General features: G+C 36.7%; 2 protein-coding genes across 2 annotated transcripts in view; both read left to right on the top strand.

The window, feature by feature from the left end:
* LOC150093710 (centrosomal protein of 290 kDa-like) overlaps nt 1-27851 on the top strand; it is a 400621-nt gene that overhangs the window by 211582 nt on the left and 161188 nt on the right. The gene's annotated exons all lie outside the window — the stretch shown is intronic.
* On the top strand, nt 17589-22161 carry LOC150093711 (condensin complex subunit 1-like). The gene has a single exon (XM_090412666.1). It carries the CDS (start codon nt 17806-17808, stop codon nt 22060-22062), a length of 4257 nt encoding a protein of 1418 aa, XP_090268792.1. The 5' UTR covers nt 17589-17805; the 3' UTR covers nt 22063-22161.

Here is a 27851-nt window from a genome sequence, read left to right as displayed (position 1 = left end):
CTATCGAAATACACTACTGTATATCCCCCCCCCCTTGTTCAATGTATTCCTCATCTTGATATAATAAGTAAACAGATTACTATAACTATCTTCTTTTAGCACACCTATTCAAATTCAGCAGTAGAATTCTTTGATCAGTAGATCAAAGAATTCTACTGCTGTTAATCTAGATCTGAATCCTTTTACTCTTTAGCTTCTCTTAAACCTTGACTACAATCCAGACAAGCAAATTGGGCTGTAATTTGAAGTCTTAGTTTTATTACCCCCTTTATGAAGCGGAACAAATTTCCTTTGGGTCCTGGGCTAATCTAATACTCGTTAAAAATAGAAGTTAGAGCTGGTGTTAACTCCCTGAAACATTCCCTCCAGAGATGATGATATAACACCTAGTCCAATGCCCTTGTTGACATCAAGTTTGCTCTATTTCTCATATATATATCCTGCTCACTTTCCATCAGTTTTTCCCCATTTCTCTCGGTTTCTGCATTATATTTCAATCACAAGATGGAAAATTTTTATGAACTACATTCAACACCTCTGCTATATCTTCTGGGTCACCTTTCTTGCTTGTTCTTTGTACTCCTCGTGTAGCTGATTATCTCCCCTCGTCTTGTACTACCTCCATAATACTTTTTTCTTCCAGATTGAATGCTTAACCTCAGTCATCCATTTCCCACATGCCTTATTTAATGTTCTGACCTATGGAATACACTCATTACCTCTGCCAGATACTTCCTGAGTAGAGGCCGAGCAGCATTAATTTCCTTCTCATGCGCTTCCTCATTCCTTGATATCGTTTATCTTTAATACTTTGCCAAGTATCAGTCTAAAGTTTGTACATATTGAATTTTGCATATTTCGGAGTTACTCCACACATTCAAATGAAAAACGCTAACGCCATTTATTCGCCTGTATGAAAAGTGTGCGATGCCGTTTTTTAGTCCTATTTAACTTTTGGAAATGAGGGGCAAGTTCAGTCTTTACTGATAGTCAATTAGATATAGCTGGCCCAAATCTACCACTATTTATACACTGCATGCGGTGAAGACGTCGAGATGGCGGCATCTGTCGCTTGACAGATGCCATCTCGACGTCCGTAATGTAACGCTGTGTTTGCTCTCTGACAGTGTGGATTATAGAGTCGATTTTCTTGAGGTTACCGGACGAAAAACTAGTTTTCAGGAAGAAGAAGAAGAAAGAGAGAGAAACAAAAAAAAAAAAACTTGCTTTCCTGTGCCAGAGATCAACTAACCGTAGGTGAAAACTCAGTTGTGCATAAAAACGGTCCCATATGGCAGTTTCCCTTACAGGAACATTGTTCGTTGTTGCAGTCATCATTATTCAAAAGCATTGAGTAAACCAGCATTTTTCCACATTAAGTATTCAACAAAAGGGCTCCTGAGCGTGTGCACGCGTTCCCTATTCTTTGCTATTTGTTTTTCACTGACACAGTTGAAAATCGGTCATGTTATTCACTTCCTTACACACATCCATGAGCGAAATGATTTATCTGTTCTTATATACTTCTAGTCAGAGTTATGTTATTATTACCACCATTCGTGACACCTCCAAGGAGACCGAAGACTCATCGCGGGAGGACACCTATTGTACAACTCTCCATTTCCACCAACACAGCTAGTATTTTTTTGTCTGTAAATTGCGTGGGTTCTGAAGGGCCAATTTGTCTGTATGCGGGATGAAAAACCCGAGTTTCTGGGCGAAAAAACCCTACTGCCTCCGTATGAGATCGGCTAACTCACCTTCGATTGAAAAAATCCATATAAAGATGAGTTAGCCGATCTCATACGGCTAACTCACCTTCATGACGAGAATCGAACTTAGGCCTTTTCCAATTGATTATTATTTTTAAAGCATTGAATAAACTAAGCAACATTTTATTCCACCTTAAGTATTCAACAAAAGGGCTCCTGAGTGTGTGTGCGTGTTCGCGCCCTATATTTACTATTTGTTTTTTCCTGACACAGTTGAAAATCCTGTATGTTATTCACTTCTTTACACGCATTCATGAGCGAAATGATTTGTCAGTTCTGATATACTTCTAGTCAGAGTTATGCCAAACTGCAATCTTTTTGCCACATAATCCCTTTGACTGGAGAGTTTCTAATTATTGAACCATTGTCAGTAACTAGATTGTGAACGTGTATAGACACGTTCACAATCTAGTCAAATACTATTACTACCTACTTTATTTCACAGTCAGCCAGTCCATCCTGTCAGATCGCACTACAATAGTAAAAGCTGGTATACATGACATTGAGAGTGTGTGTGTGTGTGATGTACTTCTCGAAGCTTGTGACCTATTGTTAGAGCGAAAGGGATGTGATCTAATTGACTTCAAAAAAAGCATGATTCTAGGGTACTGGTTATAGACTTCCGATATTGTAGGTTCACGTAGTACGAGTACTCTAGTTGTTCTAAAGGTGTTGTACAGAACAACAATCGCTAAGCCAGTGCGGGCGCCCTTCGTTCATCACTCGTCCTTGTGAGCACTGCTTGTCTCTCTCCTTTTGAAAGGCCTATATAGTCTGACCATTGAATTTAACCATGAAACTAATGATATTTCTGGAATTGCAATTCAACATATCCTCCAAATGTGCTTAGTCAAGACACCGATATTTTTGCCTAATCGTCGAAGACTGCTTTATTTTGTATTTTGGAGAATTCGTATACTAAAGAAAAGCGAATTTTCGATGGCTCACGTTTCAGCCAACCATGACGTGGATTGTAGATTAAGATAAAATCTGGAAAACGAACCAGTCTATAAAAGTATCTGTGTGACATGGGGAGGATAGATGTTTTCTTATGTATCTCTTGGAGCACTAATATCTGTAGTCTATTTATCCATTGTTTCTAATCATGCACACCTAACATGTTGACTGTCTTCCCAGGGGTATGTTTCAGCATGATAGAAGGCGATGCCATGTTGATTATATAATTCAAATGTGGTTATCGAACTAGACAGCGAATTTCATGTTCTAGCGTGGCCACTGAAATCGCCCGTTTGAATCCGCAGGAATCCCTGAAATGGCGTGGATCGATAGTTCATTCTTTCAATAATCCATCCCAAACACACATCAGAGGGAAGCACGCCTGATGATTGTGCACAACATTCATTCTCTAATGTTCCATGGTATTATTGGAATCCATGCCATGATATGCTACACAGTGTGAAGCAAGAGATAGAGCGAAGGGGCTATGAACTATAAATACGGTTGCCCTAATAATTTGACTTGATTATATGTTACTTCTCTTGGTATATATTAATCTTCCATCCTGGTTTATGGAGAATTAAAAATACACACACAGTCATTCCTCCATCATATTACACGTTAGATTTCAGAGCACTGTCGTATAGCGATTCACTGCTTTTTTTTTTCACTTATAACTTTATATAATGGTTTAATAACGTTTTTAAGCAGTCATTTATGTGGCGGAATGACGTAAGTAGAACAGATACATAAACGAAAAATAAGTTTAGCAGACAAAAGAGTTATTCTGAATATCTTTTCTTAAGGGAACACACTAACCACTTTGGTGATCAATCTACAACAAGAGTTTTTCCATTCCGGAATAAGATCAGTGTTAACTTGTGTATCACTTTTCACTTCACGTAGAAGCAACTCACTATGAAAACTTCAGTTGAAATAGTTATGATGTTTGCCTTTGTTTTAAACTAAACAACAGTAGTATTAATTGGGTCCCCCTGCTGCCTATCTTGGTATTCGATTTACTATCGTCACAAAATTTAATAATGTGAACCTTAGTATGTGATGATAGGTTAACCATTGCCATCTTTTCACTGAAAGCAACAGGACCCTTACTTTTGGTTTTATCTTTATTTTATCAGAGACGTGTAGCAGGCAACGACAAAAAAGGAGTTCAGGAAAAGTGTCCACGAGACCATCGTATGAGAGAATATGGCGTCGCAAAATATGCAGTACAATACACTGTCACTTTAAAAACAAAATTAAAAGGTTACATCCATATTGTTCAAATAGTTCATAGCTTTGGGTGTAGCACTTAGAAAGTCCAATTTGTTTCCTGGATATGCTCTGAGATAACACTGAGTCACAATATGGTCTACAGTTTGTCTTTGAGCCCCACAATCACAATGCGGGAATGGTCGTTTACCCCATTTAAAAAGCATGTCCGCACATATACCATGACTAGTTCGTATTCTATTAAGCTGAGTCCAGGATTTTTGTGGGAGGTGTGAGCAAGCATCAAAACTTTCTTGTAATTCATTGAGAGAAAATTTTGTGATGTCATCTGTCTGGCTCTCCCACTGTTCTTGCTACTTTTGCTTCAGGTCAAAGTTAGATTGTAGTAGTAGTTGGGTTGGGCTAATTGTAGTGGTGGCTGTCTTGATCTCAATCGTCATATACCTAAGTCTGGAAGATCTAAATGTATTGGTAGGGCTGTGTTCTCCAAGATTTTCTTATACTCCTGTAACAGAGCCTTAGTCCTGCACAGATTCGTTGGAACAATGTAGCTAAGAGCTGGAAGCCAGTGTGTGGGCGTTGATTTAATGGTGCCAAAAATCAGTCTCATTGTATTATTTAGTTGGTTATCAACAAGTTTAACATGTGTGCTATTTAGTCACATCGGTGAGCAATATTCAGCAACAGAGAAAATTTAGACCAAGAGCTGTAATCCGCAGATTATCAGCTGTTGCTCCCCATGTCGTGCCTATTAATTTTTTATTATATTGTTCCCGGTTCTTAACTGAGCAGAAACGTTTGGTAGGTGTTGCTTGTAAGAGAGCGTGCAGTCCAGGGTCAAGATTGGAAACTTATTGTGTCATAGCAAACATCCTTCAAAGAAGATATGTAAAGTGACATCTGCCATGTGATTATTAAGGTGAAAGCTTGATACTTCTGTTTTGTCTGGATTGAGCTGGAGCCTTTATTTTTTGTAATATTCACCTATTGTTTTCAGATCTTTTGTAAGTACCTCTAGTCTGACTCATGTTTTTGTGTCGAATGGCAATTACAGTATCATCAGCATAACAGAACCTGCGTGAGATGGTAGCAGGCAAGTCATGTATGTATAGTTTATGAAGTAAGGGTGCCAATACTGACCCTTGTGGAAGACCATTATTAAGTTTTCGTTGTCAAAAAAAAAATCAGCTAACGCCTATTTGTTCCCGTATAGGGAGTAGGCGGGGCCGTTTAACCTATCTAACGTTTGGAGACTGGGTGGGCAGTTCAATCTCCACTGGTAGCCAATCAGAGAGATAGCTGGCCCAAGGCTATCACTGATTCATCGGTACGCAGTGAAGAAGGCGGCAAGCTAGTGCCGCCATCTCGTGGTCCCTAACAATATTTTTAATGTCTGAAAATAGTGTGGGCTCGACGGTCGATTTTCTTGAGTTTACGGGACGAAAAACCCGAGTTTCCGGGAGAAAACACCCGCTAGCCCGTGCCAGAGATCGACTAACTCGGGAACCGGTCGAAAAAAGGCTTATTAAAAATTTCCTCTAGTCGGCGACTAGATTTGAACCACCAAATCCTTTCTTAGTGCAGTCGAGCGCCGTAGAGTGCCAACGCCACTTCTACTGAGCTACACAGGCTCAGTTTTCGTTGTCGGGATATTTTATTTCTTAATATAACTTGAAAGAAACGTTCAGTGAGCATGGAGGAAATTAACTGTGTAGTCCGTTTACATAAGAAATTTGTATATAAGACCTTCACGCCATACTGTATCATAGGCTGCTGTTAGGTCCAAGAAGACAGCTGATTGTTCTTGCTTGCTTCTATGTATGATGTTAAAGTGAGCACTTGATGAGTGCAACTACGCTGTGATCAAGTGCTCACTTGATCACAGCAACTACGTTTTTCTCTAAAATCGGCTTGTTCAATCGGGACATGCTGCATAATTGGTATGGACAATCTGTTGTATAGAAGGCGTTCTAACATTTTATAGATGCAACTCAATAAAGCAATAGGTCTGTAACTTTTTGCCTCCTAGGGTGGTTTTCCCGGTTTAAGTATAGCAACTATTTTTGACTTCTTAAACTAGCTAGGTAGTCGGCCAGTCAATAATATATCAGATAAGAATTCACAGAGCCATTTATAGTATTTGGCCCGCTATTAATCAGAAATTCAGGATGGACACGTTGGAGCCTAGGGCCTTGCCTCCTTTGATATATTTTATGACGGCTTTTACATCATCAGTGAAGATTGAGGCATATTGTGAGAAAGCAGGGGCATTTGTTTTTAAAGCTCTAAGTTCTTTCTTAACTTTCTTGATATGTTCACGGTCCCTTAGTGACCCTGACATGTTAACGATTTGATTAGCTATTTTCTCAGGGGAGATGTGGTTTTTCTTTTAGGTAGATTAGCTGTTGGAGAAGATTCCAAACTTTTCTACTTGATCGTTTCAAGATAAAGTTTTCAACCGTATCAATCCATTTTGTTTTTCGAGATGAGTTCAGTCTATGTAGTAATACGTCTGCTATTTCAGGATCTTCAATTTTTAGGAACTCTCTATAGAAATGTTCACTCTCTTCATTCCATCCGAGGACATAATCTTTTCTGTAACCTCTAGGGATATGTTTTTATCGCAGTTGATATGATTGCTCTTACAAATCTCCTGTACTCTGCAACTCTAGCAGGTATCCAATTCATTTGCAAAATTTCTCCAATTTACTTTTTTAAAAATCCAACGCGGTCGTGGAAAGGATCTTGCTATAGGTAGTTTCATACCAATTTCCAGTAACACCGCTCGATGTTGACTGTGGGAAGTTAGAAAGTACATATCGTCTTGCACTGGTAATGGTTGCCTTTCTGTGTTTATTGAAACAAAACATAAATCCGGATTAGACTCTATTTGCCATGCTGATGATCTAAAGGTGTTTCTATCCTTGGCATCAAATGCAAGGTGTATGTTATTTATTTCTGCCAATTGAACGAGGGTAGTACCGCAGTCGTTATCACGGTACTTCCATTCTTCATGATGGCTATTAAAATCATCAGTCCATACTGTTGGATGTTGATAACTAGGTTTATAGACATTGACTATTGTTATGTTGTGAATTTTCACACTCACAAGATGGGTATCGTTATCGCATCTTGTTGTCAGGACAAGCATTTTCTATATCATCCTTGATATATGTTGCAATGCAATGCCATAACTCTGGTAGTATGTAGCACCAATCAGAGTGTAACCAGTTATTTTCCCTCAATGTTATTTTCTTGTAGTATTTTGCCGAGATAGTCACATTTTGCTCTGTTAATTCAATTGATATTCAGTTGACACATCTTAAAGCTAAATCCTAGTATTTTTTGTCAGCATCAATAAAATTAGAACAATCAGTATTGTTCTACTGCATGCCTTAGCCAAGTGTTAGACTGGCTGCCAAATCGCTTTAGCTCAGCGCTTCCCAAACTGTGGGCCGCGGCCCCCTTGAGGACCGTAGGATTTGTTGAGGGGGGCCGTGAAATAATGAAAACAAATTTAAAATGTTTTAAGACTAAGTAGATTTTTTTATTTTAAAAGAAACGTATTTAACTTTTATTATTTATTATTTCTTTTTTGTTATTTTTTATATTTTAATGGAAAAATTCACACATTGGTGTTGGTTCACAAACTTTGCTTCCTGCGTATTTCGGCGCTTAATGAATATTAGTAAATATTGCTTATTGATATGTTTCATTTCAAATCAGTGGTTAATTGTATTTACTTCGAATGCTCTCCAGGGAAGCTCCAAATCTTCCTGTCCCTTTCATCACTCGTTCGTAATCAGGGACTGTTGATATTGACTTTATATACATATCAAAACTCGTTTTATATTATCACTGTCATCCGAGCTAGTTTTCTGTTACCAATAAAAGTTTCGCATATACTTCACACATGAAAAAAATGTTAAACAAGTTCATGTGGGGAGACAGTAACTTGCTTGCAGTGGTAAACAACACCCTCCCTAACAGCCACTATACCTCAGAGGCAATAAAAACAAGTACTTTTATTAAGCCGGTGAATAAGGTATGAGGAGTCTGTGTAATATATTTCTCAAGAAATAGTGAAATTAGAGACAACTGGGATAAAAACACACTAATTAATGAATCACGTGTCCCCTCATACAGAAACTATGCTGTATAGACTGAAACAAAACCATATGTTGCATGGGCAAGCAAGTATCTAACTAAAAACTATTGTTATTAATTAGATGTGTGTGAGTTCGATTTCCCAAGGCAGCAATAAAATTCAACCGAACGTGTTAAAACTGAGTAATATATATATATAATGAAAGTTATGGCAGTTTCACATATGGAATTCGGTTGAAGAGAGTTAGCATTCCAACTCAATTGTCAGCTATGCTTTTATCTTTCGGTTGCGCGATCATTTGTTAATACCGCACCAATCATATGCACGTTTTAATAAACAGACTGCCTTTGCTGTCTGTTTCGCGTTAGGCTTAATTACCGTAAAAGGAGAAAAGTCACAAAAGGGAAAAATGTTCCTGGTCTAGGGGATTCCCTTATTCAGGTAATATTAACTAATTTCACGTTATCAGTCTGTGGTGTGCCAGTATCGGTAAGTGGTGATATTATTTGATCTATTCTACGTTAAAAAATTTAACCCTGAGATGGATAAGTGGCTGATAAAAAATAAAAATAAAAAATTCCCGCGAAAAATCAGAAGAAGCAGAAACAGACTAAAAAAAAAAAAGGACAGTATTTCTTATTTTACCAGAACAGCCCGCATCGTCTTCAGAACCAAACGGTATGAAGCAAAAAATGTAATATATGCATTTGATTTTTGCAATATTCGCTGTGTATGTTTTGTATTGAATATAAATACAATAAACATTATTATAATATATCTCTCTATTACGATTTTTTTTCGAGGGGGGGCCGTGAATATTTTAATTTTTGCAAAGGGGGCCCTGACATCCAGAAGTTTGGGAAGCACTGCTCTAGCTCAATTAGCGTTTCCCAGAGTGCACCACGAGGAGGCAAGCTAGATTACACCCCGTATAAACGGTATTGGTGCTAATTGAAAAGCGTTGTAAAACGAAGAATAGTAAGCAACGAAACACTCATCTACATACTCTCATTTGTATGGGAGTTAGCTGATTTGGAAATTTCCCATTATATAAACTACCTTTGCCTCCTAGTTCATCACTATATGCACACTATGAAAAAGATAGAAAATCAAAATAAATTACGTGCAGATGAAATGCAAAATTCTCAAAAGACATCCAGAAGTCCTTTCAAATTAAAGCACCAACGTAAGCAATTCTCAGTTACATGAAATTGTGAAACCCCTTGAAACAAAAAAAAAAAAAAAAAAAATCCAGAAAGTCAAAGTCAAATTATATAAACTACCTTTGCCTCCTAGTTCATCACTATATGCACACTATGAAAAAGATAGAAAATCAAAATAAATTACGTGCAGATGAAATGCAAAATTCTCAAAAGACATCCAGAAGTCCTTTCAAATTAAAGCACCAACGTAAGCAATTCTCAGTTACATGAAATTGTGAAACCCCTTGAAACAAAAAAAAAAAAAAAAAAAAAAATCCAGAAAGTCAAAGTCAAATATCGAATCCTGCATTGGTTTCAGACGTGTTATTTGTAAATCTGGGCAAACATATTGCATATGGTATCCTAAATATACCACGTCAGAGAGTTTACATCTAAGAAATTCCTCTTTTTGGACTAGAAATATCTCAGGAACATCTTATCATATTCAGTTCCTATATCTATTGCCATCCTAATAATAGAAATCGTTCTAAGTTTTATTTTCTTTAAATGTTGAATTTTTGCATCCTAAGTTTCTTTAAAAAATATTGTGTTCACAACTTTATAGGGAATAGGCTAGGCTGTTTTAGCCCTATCTAGCTTTTGGAGACTGATGCCTGAAATAGTGTGGTTCTACAGTCGATTTTCTTCAGTTTCCGGGAAAAATCCGCTTGCCTGTGCCATGGATCAACTAACTGGGGAATCGGTCGTTAAGTCTTGGTAAATGTTCGTCTAGTCGGCGACTTCTATCTTCGGGCCGTCTAGCTCTGAGGAGTTGGTACACCACTTCCACTGAGCTACACCTTGACTATATTCTCACGTCTCTCTAGAATAATGGGAAAATAAAAAAAAAAACAATTAGACAACTTTTACTGTAACAGGACGTCTCTGTACTAAAACTATACTCTATGGAAAAGTTTGATAATATAAGTAGTTCCTTTTAAAATTCTCAGGTTTTTTTTTTCTTTGTCCCTGAGACCTCTTAATCGTATTGTCTGACTTCTGCTAATAGGCTGGCAGACAGCTTTCTCCTGTGATCCAGGTTATGGCATGCGGATCGTTAACTTCAAAGAATCAATGCTGGGGTTCCACAATATTCTATTCTTTCATTGACTCATAAAAAAACAGAACTCGTGTGTGATCAGTTAATTGTTCCTATTGACAGCAAGTCCAATTCAGACTTTTATTAATTACGATAGCTTACATTCCTTTTTACCATTTGATAAATGTTCCATATATTAAACTCTACTATCCTATATGCTGATTTCCGACCCATTCGCATTGTATTTCTGATAACTATGTTAAAGAAATATGCCTGTTTGAATTGGTGTTTGCAACAGTAACGCTAGCCCACTGCTAAAAGAGCCTATGTGCAATTCTAGTCACAGACTATGTGACTTTTTTCCCTGAGACTTTTTAATCGGTTCCAGAGTTACTCGATCTCTGGCAAGTAGGATTTTTTTTTATTCCAGAAGCTTGGGTTTTGAATCGTTAAACCGAAGAACATCCGTATAGGCACGCTATTTCGGACAATAATATATTGCGTTAGGGCCACCAGCAGGAGGAAGTCATTTGAGAATATGGCATCTCTCTAGGTGCTGTATAAAATTATTCATAGTTTGGTCTTGTTATCACTGATTCGCTAAGGGTGGAGATTTACTTCCCCTAATTCAACAAAATTTAAATAGGGCAAAAATGATCTTGCGTTCTCGCTTTGGGAAATATAAGGCCATAGCAGATTTTATTTGATTTTATGCTAGTAAGACCCAATGCTGTCATTATTTCATTAAAGAAAAAAGAAAACACTAAACTGAAAACTTCTAGCAAGCTTCGAAATCATCCAAATTCTACGTTTTTGAGCCAGCTTATTCCTGTAATCTTACTTCACAGACATTCCAAATTTCTCACACTTATCCAAGAAATTTGGTAGTGGGTTTGTCTGAAGTGTTTTCTATATAATTAAGTTCTGGGAATAATGACACAGTTCAGTTCTTAAGTGCTGTTCTCACGTTTGGGAAATTGTGCCTAAGAGTGCTCTAGATATTCTTGACTGAGAGAGCATTTTGGTAGCTTAATGATACATGTCATCATTCCCTCACTCAGGAAGTCTTCAGCCCAGCCCTTATTGGCCAACATTTATGCTGTTTTTATTCTAATTTATCTGTGAGTAATTTCTGAGAGCACATTGCTCTGTAGCTTATATCTCTTAATGATTTTTAACCGAATAACAGGAGTTATTCGGTTAAAACTACCTTTGAAGTAGTAAAGTTTTTCCATTAGAAGTCAGGCAAGTAGTATTAACGGTTGACCAAATTAATCTGACTAGCGTATTATGTAGATTGCTTCTTTGTACAAACACGGCCACTAAATTAAACGCTTTCACGCAGATGTACGTAAACGTCATTTATGCAGCGTATATGTAAAACACTTGGTCTGTACGTTACTAGGTATTCTAGGCAAATGTAATAATTTTGCTTGTCAGTAATCGTCAATAGTGTTCATCACAATAGATAAAAAATTAATCATCTTCAGAGTTCGATAAAGAGTTTATTATGGATGCCCCTCTGGCTGGATCCACTGTTTTGAAAACAGCAGAGCTGATTAGCTTCTCAAGAGGTGAGGTATGCCTTGGGTTAAATCAGTGGAAAAGTAACCCACTTGTCTAAGAGACTTAACTGTGGTCCTGAAATAGTCTGTCAGTAGCGAGATGGCTGTCGTCTGATAGGGTCTGTATGGACAAACAGTACTTCCTCTGTGTATCCATTGACCGAAACGTATCCCACCGAATTAGTGACCGAACTGTTCCGACTCGTAACTCACCGAATTATGCGTAGGGAATTGAGGAGGGTCGTTATTGGCAGTCGCACGCCTATACGGAAACTATTGATTTCTGCGAAGAACTTCGTCTACAGTGGCGTCAACAACACCATGGCTGGATACTAGAAGAATGGAAAAAAAGTCCTGGTCAAACGAGTCACAGCACACCTTGTTCTATACCTACGTTAGGCAGAGAGTTTGGGTGGAGCACACTACGAATCAATGAACCTAGCTTGCTTTGTAAATCCAACTCAACCTGAGGAATCATGATGTGGGGCTTGTTCCTTTGTTATGGAACGTGTTCCCTGATATTGCTGGAAGGTCGAATGTCTTCCAAGGAATATGTGAATATTTTTGCCAATTAAATGCATCCTGTATGTTGACATTTTATTCCGCAAGTGACAGTTCTTAAATGGATGTGTCAGTGCCATTGTACATCGCACAGGAATTGTTCAGCGAATTCTTGTGTGTGTGTGTGTGTAGTGGCTATCTTAAATGGGCATTTAAGATAGCCACTACAAAGCCCAGATCTGCACCCCTTCCCCTTGAGAATGTATGAGATCTGTTAGAAAAACAGATCCAGGAGCAAAGTCTTCTTTGGCATAGATTCTGCAAAGTGGAATCTATGCCAAACCTCATGTGCTGTATTTTGGGCTAAAGGAAGTCAAACATCATATTAAATAAACGTTTTTAATTCAGTGATTGTTATTTGTATAGTTCAGATGATGATCTTGAAATGAAGAACGAAACGGGTGATTTTGGTTTATATTAAACTGACGTTTTACTATAACACTAGTTCTTTCTAAACATTTTAATGAACTGAAAATATGATTTAATGTTCTACCTCGCATTTGCTAACTAACTACACTTTGTTATTATTGCATGCGTAACTCCGTGGAATCCAAGTGCTTAGCGTATCCCCTCTCCAGCTAAGGCTACGATTCGAATCCCACTAAGGGAATAGATGTTTATGATTGTTCTACTAACCAGTTACCATATATACTGCTCTGGCCTATTGACTGACGCAGTATGACCTTGAATGTCTTTGTACCATAAAAAAAAAAAATCTATGGAATACAAAACTCATTGCTAATAATCCAAACATATATATATCGTAAATCTTGAACTTATTGATAAATCACTCCCAACAGACTCGAAATCCATTCTACATTTTCAACCGATTAGAAACCAAAACGTGTTCAACCAATATTATTTTTCTTACCTGATTTTCACCCACAAATTTTTGTAAATTTAGTCACTAGGCAGCGATTTACAGAATCTGTTGCAGATACTAAATTTATATAGTATATTTCGAATCACTCCATACCTCTCATGAACAGGATGTAGTCTCAGCGAAGAAAGTCTATTACCTCAATACTTTTGTCTTCAGTGAAATTCCATTCATCCAATCAACCTTCCAGGTATGTATCAGGAGCCTGTGTAGATCAGTGGATGTGGCGTTTGCACACCATGGCTTGGCCGCACCAAGGCAGACTTGATTTCGAGTCTAGTCGGCGACTAGAGGAAATTTTTCCAACTCTTTTTTCGACCGGTTCCCGAGTTAGTCGAACTCTGGCACGGGCAAGCTGGTTTTTTCTCCCGGAAATTCGGGTTTTTCATCCCGTAAACTCAAGAAAATCGACCGTAGAACCCACATTATTTCAGACATTAATTACGAGTTTTAGGGTTACGGACCACGAGATGGCGGCACTTGTTGAGCCGTCACTCTTCACTGCGTGCCGCTTAATTAATGATAGCCTTGGGCCAGCTATCTCTGATTGGGTACCAGTGGAGATTGAACTGCCCACTCAGTCTCCAAAAGTTAGATAGGGCTTAAAACTGCCTGGTCTACTCCCTATATACTTGGGAACAAAAAGGCGTTAGCTGACTTTTTTCGGTATGTATCATGTTATTTTTCAATAACTAGTTTTAATTCTGAACCTGGTGGTTCATTGTATAGCATTCCTGGAACAACAGCTGGACAATTATTAAGAAGAAATACTAAAAAAATCATTTGAATTTCTTTCATTTCCTTTTTTCCATTTATAACCACCTTCCCTCTTTAAATAGCACTATCTAATATTCTCAAAAAGAATAGTGGGTTATTTGGTATACTACACTGTATCCATAATTTGATTAGACATCGTTTCCTGTTAAGTGCATGAGATCCAGACTAGTCTGATATCTTAAAAGCTGCTGTCTTTTTTCTATCAGATCTATTGTAGGTTCCAAGTTTCACATCCATGAGCAGTTCACGAAAAAAAGCTACATCCAGGATCCTCAGCTTTGTTACTGTGGTCTTAGATTATTGTTTTAGCCATTCAAAATCGTCTGATGTCTTCTCAACAGGAACTCTTCTGATTCGTAACGGATCCCTGGCACTCATATTTGCTTATTTTCTCCGTTAATTCTCAATTAATTTTTTCCCTCAGTGCCTTTTCGGTCTATACTTTTCCATAGCATACCCCTTCCCTTACTATTTAGGTCCTGTGTTGTCACTGACCTAAACTTAGTAAGTGGCGAAAATAAATCATTGTTATCATCAATGATTTCTTTTCGCTATTCTCTGTTATTGTGGTCATCATTATATCTCGGATGGCCGGCCCAACCTTCCCCTCCTTTTCTAGTTTCTGTGTTCAGCTTATCCATTGTGACATGCATGGTATTTTCAGCATACATATTGAATCAGTGAAGAAAAGCTAAACTTACTTGTGTAATTCCCTTGCCTATCTGAAATCGATGAGGTAATTCATTGCCCATTTTTATCGCGGTCTGTGACAAGTGATGCAACCTTATAATGTGTTGAGAGAAACCATTACTTTCATTACCTCTCACTGTTTCACTTGATGAAGACATTCAACCCAATCGAGTAATCTATAAACAAATTGCCAAAGGAAATATGCTTTATGACTTTACCACTTCTCTGTGATTTGCCTAAAGCCAAATCAAATGATCTTATGTCCTGTATGCCTGTCGTTTTTCCTGAAACGTACCTGCTCATCAGTGGTTAGTCTGGACTTTGAATTTCAAAAGTATCATGTTTGCAAGATTCTGTTGAAATAAAGTTCTATGGCGCTTTCATTCCTTCATATGTGATATTAATATTCATACACCTACCAGGCATGCCCCTATCAAAACCAATGCTCTTCATTTCTCTACGCATAGTTCTGTGAGATATGTGTTGAGAATCGCCTTGATTAAACGCTTCTCTCAATTGCTGCACAAAGGAAGCTCTGTGTGTCTGTACAAACCCTCTCAGACGATGGCGATCTCGTTTCTGACAGTGTTTAGTACCCCTCTTAGACAAGCAATGTCGGTTCTTTTTTCCACTGATTAAATTCTCTGACTGGCACCCCTCATTGAAACCTTTATCGAATTCCGAAAGATTTTTTTTCTCTTGTGATGAATAATCTGACTGTTACTGACCAGCAGCCTTATTAAACACTCACCTAGAATACGTGGTGACGCAGGTACCAAAGTATTTTGCATATACGCTGAGTAAGTAACGTTTACGTATATCTGCATAAAGGTTTCTATTTCAGTGTCAGCTATGTGGATTATTACGTGACACCTCCGAGGACTTCTCGCGTGAGGCACTCTACTCCACTACCTACACATATCATCACCACTCCCCTACTATTTAATCCTTCAACTACAAACACTGACATATCTTCAACACACATGCACAATGAATACTGACCTCTTCATTTCTCTAGGCCAGTAATTCCCAACCTTTTCACACTTGTGTACCCCTTTCTTTTAAACCCATTTCTATAAATTGTACCCCAACACAGAAATAAGTATAGCTTAACATTTATTGTTCCATAACTAACGTTTTGCATTTTGTTTACTTTACTTCTTTTTCCGCCATTGCTTATAATTTTTGGTGTACCCCTGAACAGCCCAGCACGTACCACCAGTGGGGAACCGATGCTCTAGGCCATGCTCCTGTCTCCTCTGTCGTTATGAGCAATCAATTAAGCTCTCATTCCTCCCCCCTCTAGCTTTGATTAGCTCTGCTTAGGCTCTATTCGCACTCAAAGTCCTGTTGTTATTAAGCTTCTTAATTTGCTCTGTAAATTTCATATGTGGAAGTGGCTTCAACTAAATAAACTTCTTGGAACTGTCTCCCATATCTTCCCCTAACCTCCGCTAGTGCTGTTCCTCATAATATGCCTTCCATTTATAATTGATCTCCTGTCCTACTATGAGCATTGTCAGGGGAGAATGCTGGTCTTAAAATTCACGCTTGCTCTTGTTATCATTCAGGGAGTGAGAGGTGTGATTGAAGTCTGATTAGCAGAATAATGAATTACTGACCATTTGAAACTATATATTTAGAAATTTATGTACATTTAGTCATACAAATACATACAATATTTCTTTAACAAATGATATTGTATCTTTTTCAATTTAGCTACTTGAATACAAATTCTACCCTACGGTTCTTCTTTATGAACTGGTCAAGAACATCGTCATAAAAAGTTGGTAATTTTCCCAAGCAACACACACTTGTAAAGGCTGGCTGAAGCTCACTGGCTCGAGCTACGTTGACTGCGTATGGCCTGTGTTTAAGCAACAGAGTGAAATGGCTATTCGCGCGCATGAAATCACAGTGTTGCGGTGAGGACCTGGAAGCTCCTACAACCGAGCAAGCTTCGGCCTTCGATACACAACGCAAAGTTCAATTATTTCCGCGCAAGCTTAAGATGTCTTCTGTCTACAAAAATAAAAGCCTAAATGGAATGCTTATAAATACATGCATTTATTAGCAAATAAATATTACTTCTTTCTCAATTAATGAGCTTGCACTGCAAGCATGGAGAATTCGCCACTGAGCATTGCTCATTTTTATCCTTAGTAACATTCATTTTGGACTTGTGCTTAATTCAATAAATGGCCCGAGCATCCTGTTGTAATTGGTCTTTCTCATTTGGAAATCCATATTTTCACATTTCTATATATTTGCCATTATTCTGCCTGAGGTATATTATGATTTGGGAATGCCTCATTTTCGTTTTATCGCTTGCTTTTTGCTGTTTTGAGCGTTTTGCTATCTGGCAGGCCTTTTTTTGGATATTTATAATCAGATATAATTAAATAAAATAAAAACGAAAATATATCGTTCATAGTCACGTATTTTGCATGAGTGCACTACCGATGTGAGTATATATCTGAAATAATGGACTTGAAATTGGCATTGAGCCTTATTAAAAGAAAAGATAATTGATAACTAAATGATATTAAACTAATAATAGTGAAAGCCTGAAAAGAGGGTTTTTTATATACTGTGTGTGTTGGCACCCTCGATGAGTCTTTGGACTCCCTGGAGGTGTCAAATAATAATAATATATATAAATCTACTCCGTTTCATTTTTCTAATTTTATTTAACGCATCGACAGCATTGTGGTTGCCATCTGGTGTTTATATGCGTCAATATGTGATTTAAAAATTTTGGCGGTTGCTTTGCGAACTAACTCATTCCTAACGGGAATGAGATTGTGAAGTGTAGTGTTTTCTGTGTGTATAGTGATGGTTGTTTAGTTTACGTTCTAGTTTATACAATTTCTCTTAAAACTAGAGTGTCAGTTTATAGCTGAGTGTTGTTGGTAACGAGATGTTGCATTTAAAGTATGTAATATTGGCATCTTGAAGGTTATTTTCGACAGGCTGAATGAAAACTTTTGAGTTTTTTCAAATAAGGTACGAATACTAAGTATGTCGCATTTTGAATTTGTTCTCCCTTTTAATCGAGATGATTTACTGAATGCTCAGTCTAACAATCAGTATGTAGTAGAGGAAGTATTAACTCTCAGGGATGCTGTTGAAGGAGTATTCGAAAGCCATCGTAAATTTAAGGAGGATGGCGGAAGATTTATCATTTCCAATTTTGATGTTTTCTTTAGTATATTATGTCATTTTTCAAAGTTAGAAAAGGAAGTGAAGTTGGAAGCGTGGCAGGTCCTTCAGGCTGCTTCCACAGAAGTAGCTGGTTCATTGTCATTACTTCTTGAGGATGCATCAGAACATCTAGGCTATGAAATGAGAATAGAAAATTTAAATATTTTCAAGATGACCACATACCTGGTGTTACAGCTGCTTGAAGCATTTGAAAATGAGACAGCAAGTACATCAGAAACTGTTGTACTTGGTAAAAAGGGAAAGAAAAAACAAACAAAAAAAATTGATGACTGGGATTCAGAAGTGGAGAAAACTGTTACTTATTTGCAAGATATATGTCAGCTTCCTGTGCAGAGACTTTGGGATCCACCTATAATGGAGGAAGATTTTTTAAATTTAATTACTGGGGCTTGTTTTAAACTGTTAGAAAATTCTAGCAATGCTCGTAATAAAACTCTGAAAGACATGATCTTTCGATGCCTTGGATTGGCATTAAAGAAATGTAGTGGAAGTCTTAGCTATAGTTTAAAAATCATTCAGCTTGTACAGTATTATGAACATTTGGTTTCACCTCTTGCACAAAGTGTAGAGTTATTTGTTAAAGAATATGGATCAAAAAATATTGTTTGTGAAATTTTACGAGAAATTGGATCTTTAGATATGAAAGATCTCTCAAGAGACAACACAACCAGATGCCTCTCTCAATTTTTAATAGAAGTAACTGAAAAGATTCCAGATGTTGTTTTGTCATCTATAAGTCTGTTATTGCCATATCTTGATGAAGAGAACTATACAATGAGAATATGTGTTCTTTCAATTTTAGGTGAAATTACTGTTAAAGTTTTTAGTTCTGATGATTTGAATAGTAAAAGAAGAGAAATGAGAGATGAGATCTTGGAGAAATTGCAGGAACATATCCATGATACAAATGCTTTTGTAAGAAGTAAAACTCTTCAAATATGGTTAAAATTATGTAATGAGAAGTGCATTCCTTTACCCCATCAGTATTCATTGCTTCATTTAGTAATTGGCCGCTTACAAGATAAATCCAGCATGGTTCGAAAATTTGGAGTTCAGTTTATTACCGCTTTTTTACAGGGAAATCCATATGCAGCCAAACTCTCAATGGAAGAATTGACAAGAAATTGGGAAAAAGAAAAAGAAAAGCTAGAATCTATGTTAGCAAAAAACTCTAAAGATAAACAGGCAGACAAGGAAGAAATATGGAAAAATATTGTTCAGCCGCTTTCAGAGTTACTGGAAAATATGGAAGAGACAGCTTGTAGTCAAAATAGTGAAGAAAAAGAATACAGTTCCAATGATGAAGAAAAATATTACAGTGATGCTGATGAAGAAACAGAATTTACAGGTGTAATTTCAAACATTTTTCTTTTATTAATTAGTAATCAATATAAAGCAGCTATTCAAAAATTGAAATATGCTATGAAGAAGTGGCCGGGTAGCAAACTCTTTACTGAATCAATTTCACAAGATACTGAGGATCCTATTGCAAAAATTCAAGATAGAAAGCAGTATGTACTAAAAGTGTTGACAGAAATTTTCTTTGATCCTTTACATTTGATGACAGAAGAAAATGCATTTTCATTTAATAATGCTGCTGAAGGCCAGAATGATGAAATAAGGAAAAAAGATGTAACTGAAAATGGAGAAGTTAATGAACTAAGTAAACAACAAATTCTTGTGCAATACTTACAGGATACAATTAAATTTGCAGAGCAAATTCAAACAGCTCTTCCATTTATTTGTCAACTGTTGCATTCCAAAACTGTTTCTGATGTATTGGAAGCTGTTGATTTCTTTGTTACAGCTTTTGAATTTGGGGTACATCATTCCCTGTTGGGAGTTAGAAGAATGCTTACATTAGTTTGGTCTCAAGAATCTGCTGTTAAAGAAGCAGTAATTACTGCTTATAAACGATTATATCTTGGTTCAGAGAAAGGTAATCAGAGAATGAGAAGCATTCATAAGGTAAAGAACTTAACTAGTCTTGTACATGGAGTTACTATAGGTGAATTGATTTCAATTGAAGAACTGATTGTCCAATTTGTCAAGTCTGGTGACCTTGATGAATCAATTATTCAGGTCCTGTGGGAAAGATTTGCAATGAAACTTACAGATACTACAGCAGGAGAAAGTCGTGCTGCACTGATATTATTAGGGATGGCTGCAGGATCTGAGGTGCAGATAGTTAAGAAAAACCTTGATGTTTTATCATCTGTTGGTCTTGGATCAAATGCTGAAACTGATTTTCAGCTAGTAAGAGATACTTGTACTGTTCTTTTGAAATTAACTGGCACGAAAAAACCAAGTGTAGAAGACAAATCACCTCCATTTCGTCTACCAGACTCGCACTGTATTTTTGAAAGATTATGCGAAATTCTTGTTAATGGTATTACCAATTTTAAAGATCGTTACTGGGTTTCAATGGCAGAAAGAGCAGTTACTGTCATTTATAAACTTGCAGATTCTCCAGATGCAATTTGTGGGAAAATGATCAAGCAACTTGCTAATATTGTAGTAACACATGCTATGCAAAAAAAAGAAGATAATGAAAATGTGAAATTATTTTCTGAAAGTATTATTCTTACTCGGTTTTTAAGTGCAATAGGTCATATTGCTCTTTGTGAGCTATTTCACCTGGAAGTGAATATTTTTACTGAATTAAAGAGGAGGCAGTTTTTACAAGACAAGAGGAAGGAACGGAAGAGCAATAAGAGCATTTCATGTGATGTGTCCATAAATTCAAGACACAAACAGTTAGATACAACCGAAGATGATATGGGTATGCTAGGAGTAACAGCAGATGATACAGAAGCAGAATATATCAAAAAGATCTGTGAATTCAAAATAGTGAATGGAGAAAATTTGCTTGGTCTGCTGAGTCCTATAATAGTAGCAGTAAGTAGCAACCCAACAAAATATACTGATCCAACTCTAAAAACTGCTGCCAGTCTAGCTTTAGCTAAATTTATGATGGTTAGTTCTCAGTTTTGTGAGACCCATCTTCCTTTATTAATAACAATAATGGAAAAATCCCCTGAGCCAGTCATTCGTGCTAATGCAATAATAGCCTTGGGAGATTTATGTATTCGTTTTCCCAATTTACTCGAACCTTGGACACCTCATCTTTATGGTAGATTACGAGATTCTTCTGTTAATGTGCGCAAAAACACAATAACAGTTTTGACTCATCTCATTCTTCATGATATGATTAAAGTGAAAGGACAGATTAGTGATGTTGCTTTATCCATTACAGATGAAGAACAACAAATTGCAAACATGGCTAAGTTCCTTTTTCAGCAACTATCTAAGAAGGGGAATGCTATCTATAATATTTTGCCTGATATTATTAGCCATTTGTCAAATCCTGAATCAGGAAATGACAACGAAACATTTAAAAATATATTAAAATTTCTTTTCCATTTTGTAGATAAAGACAGACAAGTAGAGAGTCTAGTGGAAAAGCTGTGTCACCGTTTTAGAGCTACACAAACAGAACAACAGTGGCAGGATCTTGCTTTCTGTCTCAGTTTATTAACATATAATGAGCGCAGCCTGTATAAACTTCAAGAAAATATTGCTTGTTATGCAGACAAATTGTATGATAATATAGTATATGAAAATATTGTTCTTATTTTAAACACAATAAAAAAAGGAACTAAATTTACTGCTGAAACCAAAACCTCCATTGAGGAATTTGAAAAACAAATAGAGGAATTTCGAAATAAAGGGGTTACTGAAGAAGAATTGCTCCAAAATGCTATAAAAGCCAAATCATCTGCAGTATCAAAGCAGTCATTCAAAACACCAGGAAGACGGCTGAACACAAGAACTCAGTCTGCTAAATTAAAGCGATGCCGAAAAAGAACTTCTGATGATGATGAAGAAAATAATCATGGAGTCAGTTGGAAAGAGAAAAATAGGATAACTAAAAGCAAGTATGAAGATGATGTTGGAAGTGATTTTGAATGTAGAACTACAAGATCAAAAAGTGCAACTCATTCCAGGAGAAAGAGACCTATATTTGATTTCAGTTCAGATGATAGTGAGTGAAAGTCCATAAAAGGAACAGAAAGAACTACCAGTGTTGATATGTGTATTCTTAGTGATCTGATACATTTAAAAAATAAATAAAAAAAACATTGAATGTGTTGTTAAAGAAGTCTTGTATATGTTTAGTACTGCTTTATAGTTTATTATCCACATCATTATCATCATCCATTATATGGATTCCAGAAAAATCATCAAATCTGCTTCAGATCCAGCCAAGTCACTCATACATTATTTTGAAATCTTTCACTACCTGCACCTATCACATACTCAGGTAGTGCATCCACTATCCATTCAGAAAAACCCTCTCACTTTCTTGTACACAGGGATAATCCTTTTCCTTTGTGCTGTCCTTTGGAAAATCACTTCACATCTCAATCTTTCAGCCATATCGCACCCCCCCCCCATCCTATCCACCAACCATTGATTTTGTTTCTCTTTTGTAGACTTCATTTCAAAGCTTGGTAGTATTATCTTTATTATAAACCTTTGTACCCTTTCAAAAGTTCCTTTGCCACCTTCAGGTGAATTGATCTGCACACAGAAGTCCAGATGATTAGTCACCTACCTACTCCAGTATAGTCTCACAACATAATATGCAACTTTCCATCTCAGAATCTCAACTTTTATAAATGGTTAGTTACATTACACTGGTATTTGCAATTCACCCACTTTTCTTGTGTATCCAAATCTTGAGGCACCACTAAACCTGCACTATTTCTAATAGATCCTCAGCTTTGCATCTACCCTTTTGCAGTCCATTCACATTATTATTAACATAAAGACTGAATAGTAATGATGTTGGTGTTGAGCACCAGAACCTGCACTTGCTCACTTCCTTTTCTGCCACATCTCATCTTTTAATACCTGTCAACTGGCAACTTTAATTTCCTACCCATTACTGAACCATTTATATGAAGTTGTTATGTGGCAGTCCATTATTGTTATCACAACAGCTTCAGGTGATACACTAAAACAAATGTATGTTCAATACAAATAAATTTATAATTTTGGACATTGTTTTTGATATATTCACTTTGGGCCCTCTCCAAGCCTTAAACTAAAAAAAAAACTGATAATTTGAGAGATGCAATCCCGTTTTAGTCACATGGAAGATTTTGTTAATGATTAATTAACCAAATAATTTTTACTCAGCCAACAAATTTAAGACTAAATGCCTCCTTGTGCTAAGAAACTTCTTTGAAATCAGAACATTATTAGTTCCTTCAGAGGCATCCAGCCAGTGTAGGATAGGTTAGTCAATTGCAGAATTCCTTATTCATTGTTTGCATGAAATTGTATTTGTGAAGTCCACATGGGGACGGATTATATATATATATATATATATATATATAGTTCATCATCAAGGAGAAAGAAAAAGAGGCCACCCAAGACCAAAATGATTGGACCAGATTAAAAAGATCACTGGACTTGCTTTGGAGTTGGCCACCACTGCAACAAAAGACAGAAAGAAATGGAGAGACATTATGGCTAGGGTCATGTGTCCTCGGACATGAGAAGACTGAGCAAGAAGAAGATAGTTCATTTTATGGTATAGCCTCTGCATTTGAGCACCCTTTCCCCCTTTTTTTAAACAAACTCACTGCAATTCATCTTTCAGAGAATAAATGATTTGATGTTCCTATTCCATAGGAACACAACCATATGAAGTAATGGAATTATGACTTATTTTCTAATAATGAGATTTGAACCATTGTTGAAGAGTTTGTTGGAATAAAGTGTGTGTGGATGGGGAATTTAAACATGTAGACCTTTTCATTAAACATATTTAAGACCTAACTGAACATACACTGCTAGGACACAATAATGGTTTTAGTTATTGAGTTCATTATTTAAGTTTTTGAATTTTTTTATTTTTAATTACTTATGTTCTATTTTACTTATTTTTACTTTAACTCCTGGAAAAGTGGGAATACTGTACCTAGAAAAATGGTGTGGGGACAATAGTGTTATTTCATAAAAGCAGAAATTTTTGTATAGCAAGGAATTTTCTGGGTTGTAAAGTATATTGTAGCTGATAAGAAATTATATTCTTGTCATGAAACATAGCAGAAGGAACGAAGGACAAGAGACCATTCCTGGAACTTGCGAAATTAGGTGGCGAGTAAGACGGTGAGAAATGGCATTTTTTCATTGAGAGTGGTGAAACCATGGAATTCATTGCATATACTTTAATAATAATGGTGAATGTACAGATGATTGAATGGGTGAATGGGTTTTAGAAGTTTTATGATAGATAGACTTTGTGTTGTCTAAGATGGGCCTCTTGAAATGAGTCTTATGACTCTTTGGAGGTGCAGAATAATGATAATTATTATTTTATCCATTGCAACTAGACACTAGTTGTGTGCAATCTCATGTTTGGGTGCCTCATTATCATGAATGCATAGAAAGAAGTGCACTCTGAATAATGGAATACAAAGCAATTTGATGTAATGTCAACACTGTTCTCCACAAATATACCGACTCTGACTTATATAAATTTGGACAAATTTAGATAAGTCACAATCTTGAAAGGGCTGTGAACAAAATTTTTAGTTATAAAAATTTTGCTTTACTTGCATGCCACTAACAGTGATCTTTCACCAAGAAAGACAGACAGCCTGTGCAATGCATGTGTATGCAGATACACAGAAAGTGAGATATACACATGTGCATATTTATGTGTGTCTCACTTTCTTTACAATTGAACACAAATATGCTGTTATTTGTATTCATATACGTTAATAATTTTTAGTGTTTGTGTGTGCTGTGGTAGACTACAGTCATAATCAGGAAAAAGGAACAACAGTGAAAAAAAGCAATCTCTTGTGTAAATGCACCGAAATTGAACTAGAGATGAAAATGAAAGAGATGATAGCTGTGTTTTCTGTGCGATTTCAGCAGGAATTGAATGATTGGAGCAGATTGGATCCTAAAGCCTCGGATTTCTGAAAACTTCAAAGAAAAATAAATGATGCTTTAGCCTATTATCAATATATTTATGAAGAGAAGAAAGAAGCAATAGACTGTTCAGTAGTCTATTGACAATTTCACGAGGAAGGTCAAATGGCTAAAGAAACTTTTTATATTTTTTCGAATACCCTATTTATACTGTATCACATTATTTTGCATTAATAATTATGTATTGAAATTAATTTGTGTGCATATTCTGTGAATGAAACTAACAGAAATAACTTAAAATATATTAACGTACTATTGTATCTATGTACTGTAAACACATGAGCAACAGGGTGTGATTAATGGTAGTAGGAGGTTAAATTTGACTTGCATAAATTCATAATAGCACTTCATGGTTTAAATAAACACCAAGAGAGGAAAGAAGAGATTAATTTCCGTGATGAGTCTTTTTGCTCCATGGAGGTCTGGTGTGTTAATAATAATTTATTGAACCTAGCAATATTTCACTGTTTTTTTACCCAGCATCTTCAGAGCACACATTATATCACTGTTCCAACTGTAACAGAACTAATGTCCTAGCACGGTGTGCTCTATGGGCCAGATAATGATAAAGTTAATTTGGAGAAGTCAGACTGTCTCAAAATGACTGACAACCAAATCTTCAGCGAATTAATGCAGAATACTTGTTGTATTGTTCAAAGATTGCTTCATAACAAATACTGATTCTAAAAATAGTCTTTCAGACCTATACCGACTTCTGTTTAATACCTATGTCTTCTTCCACTGAACCTATATGTAGTGTGCTATATGGACCATGGTCTGCATGGTCCAGACTTGCCATACATAATTGTGGATGTAGTTTTTGTGTTCTTCAAGGCAGATGTTAACTGATCTACTAGCCTGTCCAAATAGACTAAACTGCAGGCATGAGGAACTTTATACACTCCAAGGTATGCAAGAGGATGAAGTTGATGTTTAGGAGAATGAAGACGGTAGCTAGATGAATGAGTGTTTTGAAAGTAGTGTGGAGATCATATTTGCAGAGAACTGTAGTAGTCTTTTCTGATGTACCTTGAATATGTAGGATATCTATATTAAAATTCAGATATCCCACAAATTAAAAATATAAAAATGAATTAAAGTTTGCCTACTATTCAGTGGTCTGGTTGGCCGAGTGGTTAGCATATCTGCTCTCCAGCCAAGAGGCTGCAGGTTCAAATCTCGTCATGGGCATGGATGTTTGTGATTGTCCTACCAGACACTTATTTTGGGGGTAATGCCATGTGCTCTCCAACCAAGAGGCTGCGGGTTCAGATCCCGTCATGGCATGGATGTTTGTGATTGTCCTACTAACTTTGTGTGGAAAGGGCATGTGTGACGCTATCACACACACTTCTTTTGAGGGTGATGCCTTCTGCTTCTAGCAGAAGCCATCACCCCCAAAACCCAAGTGAGGTACGAGAGTGACCAGATGGTATATCTATAGGGGGAATAAAAGGCAGTAGTAGATTAAAGTGAAGTTAATAAGGCATTTTCTAATAATAGGTATTTAAAGCATTTCTTTTGTATGTTTCAATCAAGATATTTTGAGTTCTTATTTTTGTGTTTGGCTACTGAAGACTTGTTACTTGGATATGAAATAAATTATATAAATTAAATATTAGAGATTAATCATAATTTTGTATGTACTGCCAAGTTTTGAAATGTTTGGGCTATTTGTTTTTAACCAAATATTGTTTACAAAATTCATTGCCAAAAGTGAATAGTTTGTGGTACGAGAGTGGGGAGAGAGAGAGAATGTCAGAAATGTTTCGTGAGTGAGTGTAATAAATGGAAGTTGTGTCGAAAGCAGGACAATGAATGAGGGAATGTGGACTGCAGAGTTTGGTGGATAGAAGAAGGAGAGGTGATATGATTTAGACTTTTTAACTGTTGAGAGGTGGTTACAGGGTTGACACTGGGGAGTTCTTTCGCTTGGTTGAATAGCGGGAAGGAGTCATGACAAGAGGCCATCCCTGGAAGTTACGAAAGGAATCTGTGAGCAAGAGGGTAAGGAGTGGTTTCTTTGCATTGAGGGTCCATGGAATGCATTGCCTAATGGAGTGGTGAGAGCGAGAACTGTCAATGAGTTTAAGGAGTGGTATGATAGACTTTGTGTTTCTTAGGGGGGGACCTCCCCTCGATGAGTCTTGACAGACTTTATGTTCTTTGGAAGGACCTAAGATGAGTCTTTTGACTCTATGGAGGCCTGAATAATAATAATAATGAAGTAATATTAAGAATGTAAGGCAGGATTGTAAAAGTGTTATAGAGAATGTAGTTGAATGATAGTATGAAATACGAATGAGAGTATGATGGAAATGGATGAAACCAATAATTCGGATGATTTATTTATTTAGCATAGTGGGAAATACAAGAAATCATTGAGCAAAACTATATACAGACTGACAGTTCAGTTAACCAGTCAATGCCGCTGTCTGGAAGTAAATGCAAATTCCTGAGTCCTAAATCTGCATAGCTACGTTCAGAGGTGCCGAGATAGATTGAATCATGGTGATTCATTCTAATTCTGAATGGACTGGTGTAATGACATTATGCAAGGGTAACTGTGGGCCAAATGGGATGTTGAAATGCATGTACATGAATGCCAGAAGTATCAGAAATAAAACACAGGAGTTTTCAGCATTGGTCAGCTCAATTTAGCCAAAAGTTATTGGCATCAGTGAGATCTGATTGGCAAAGAATAGCATAGTTACATGGCTAAGGAATATTGTATTTTCTGAGAAGATAGAGCAAGGGCAGGAGGAGGGATATTATTATCATTATTATTTGTCACCTGCAGGGAGTCCAAAGACTCATCGAGGGAGGGC

Source organism: Typopeltis vanoorti, chromosome 23 (genome assembly GCF_054136105.1).
Source record: "Typopeltis vanoorti isolate ZY-2024b chromosome 23, IOZ_Tvanoo_1.0, whole genome shotgun sequence".
In the NCBI taxonomy this organism is placed as follows: Eukaryota; Metazoa; Arthropoda; class Arachnida; order Uropygi; family Thelyphonidae; genus Typopeltis; species Typopeltis vanoorti.
The sequence above is the reverse complement of the archived record's forward strand: the minus strand, read 5'-3'. Positions and strand labels throughout refer to the sequence as shown.

Coding starts and splice junctions, on each gene's coding strand:
- LOC150093711 (XM_090412666.1), top strand. CDS start 17,806: ATGTCGCATTTTGAATTTGTTCTCCCTTTTAATCGAGATGATTTACTG.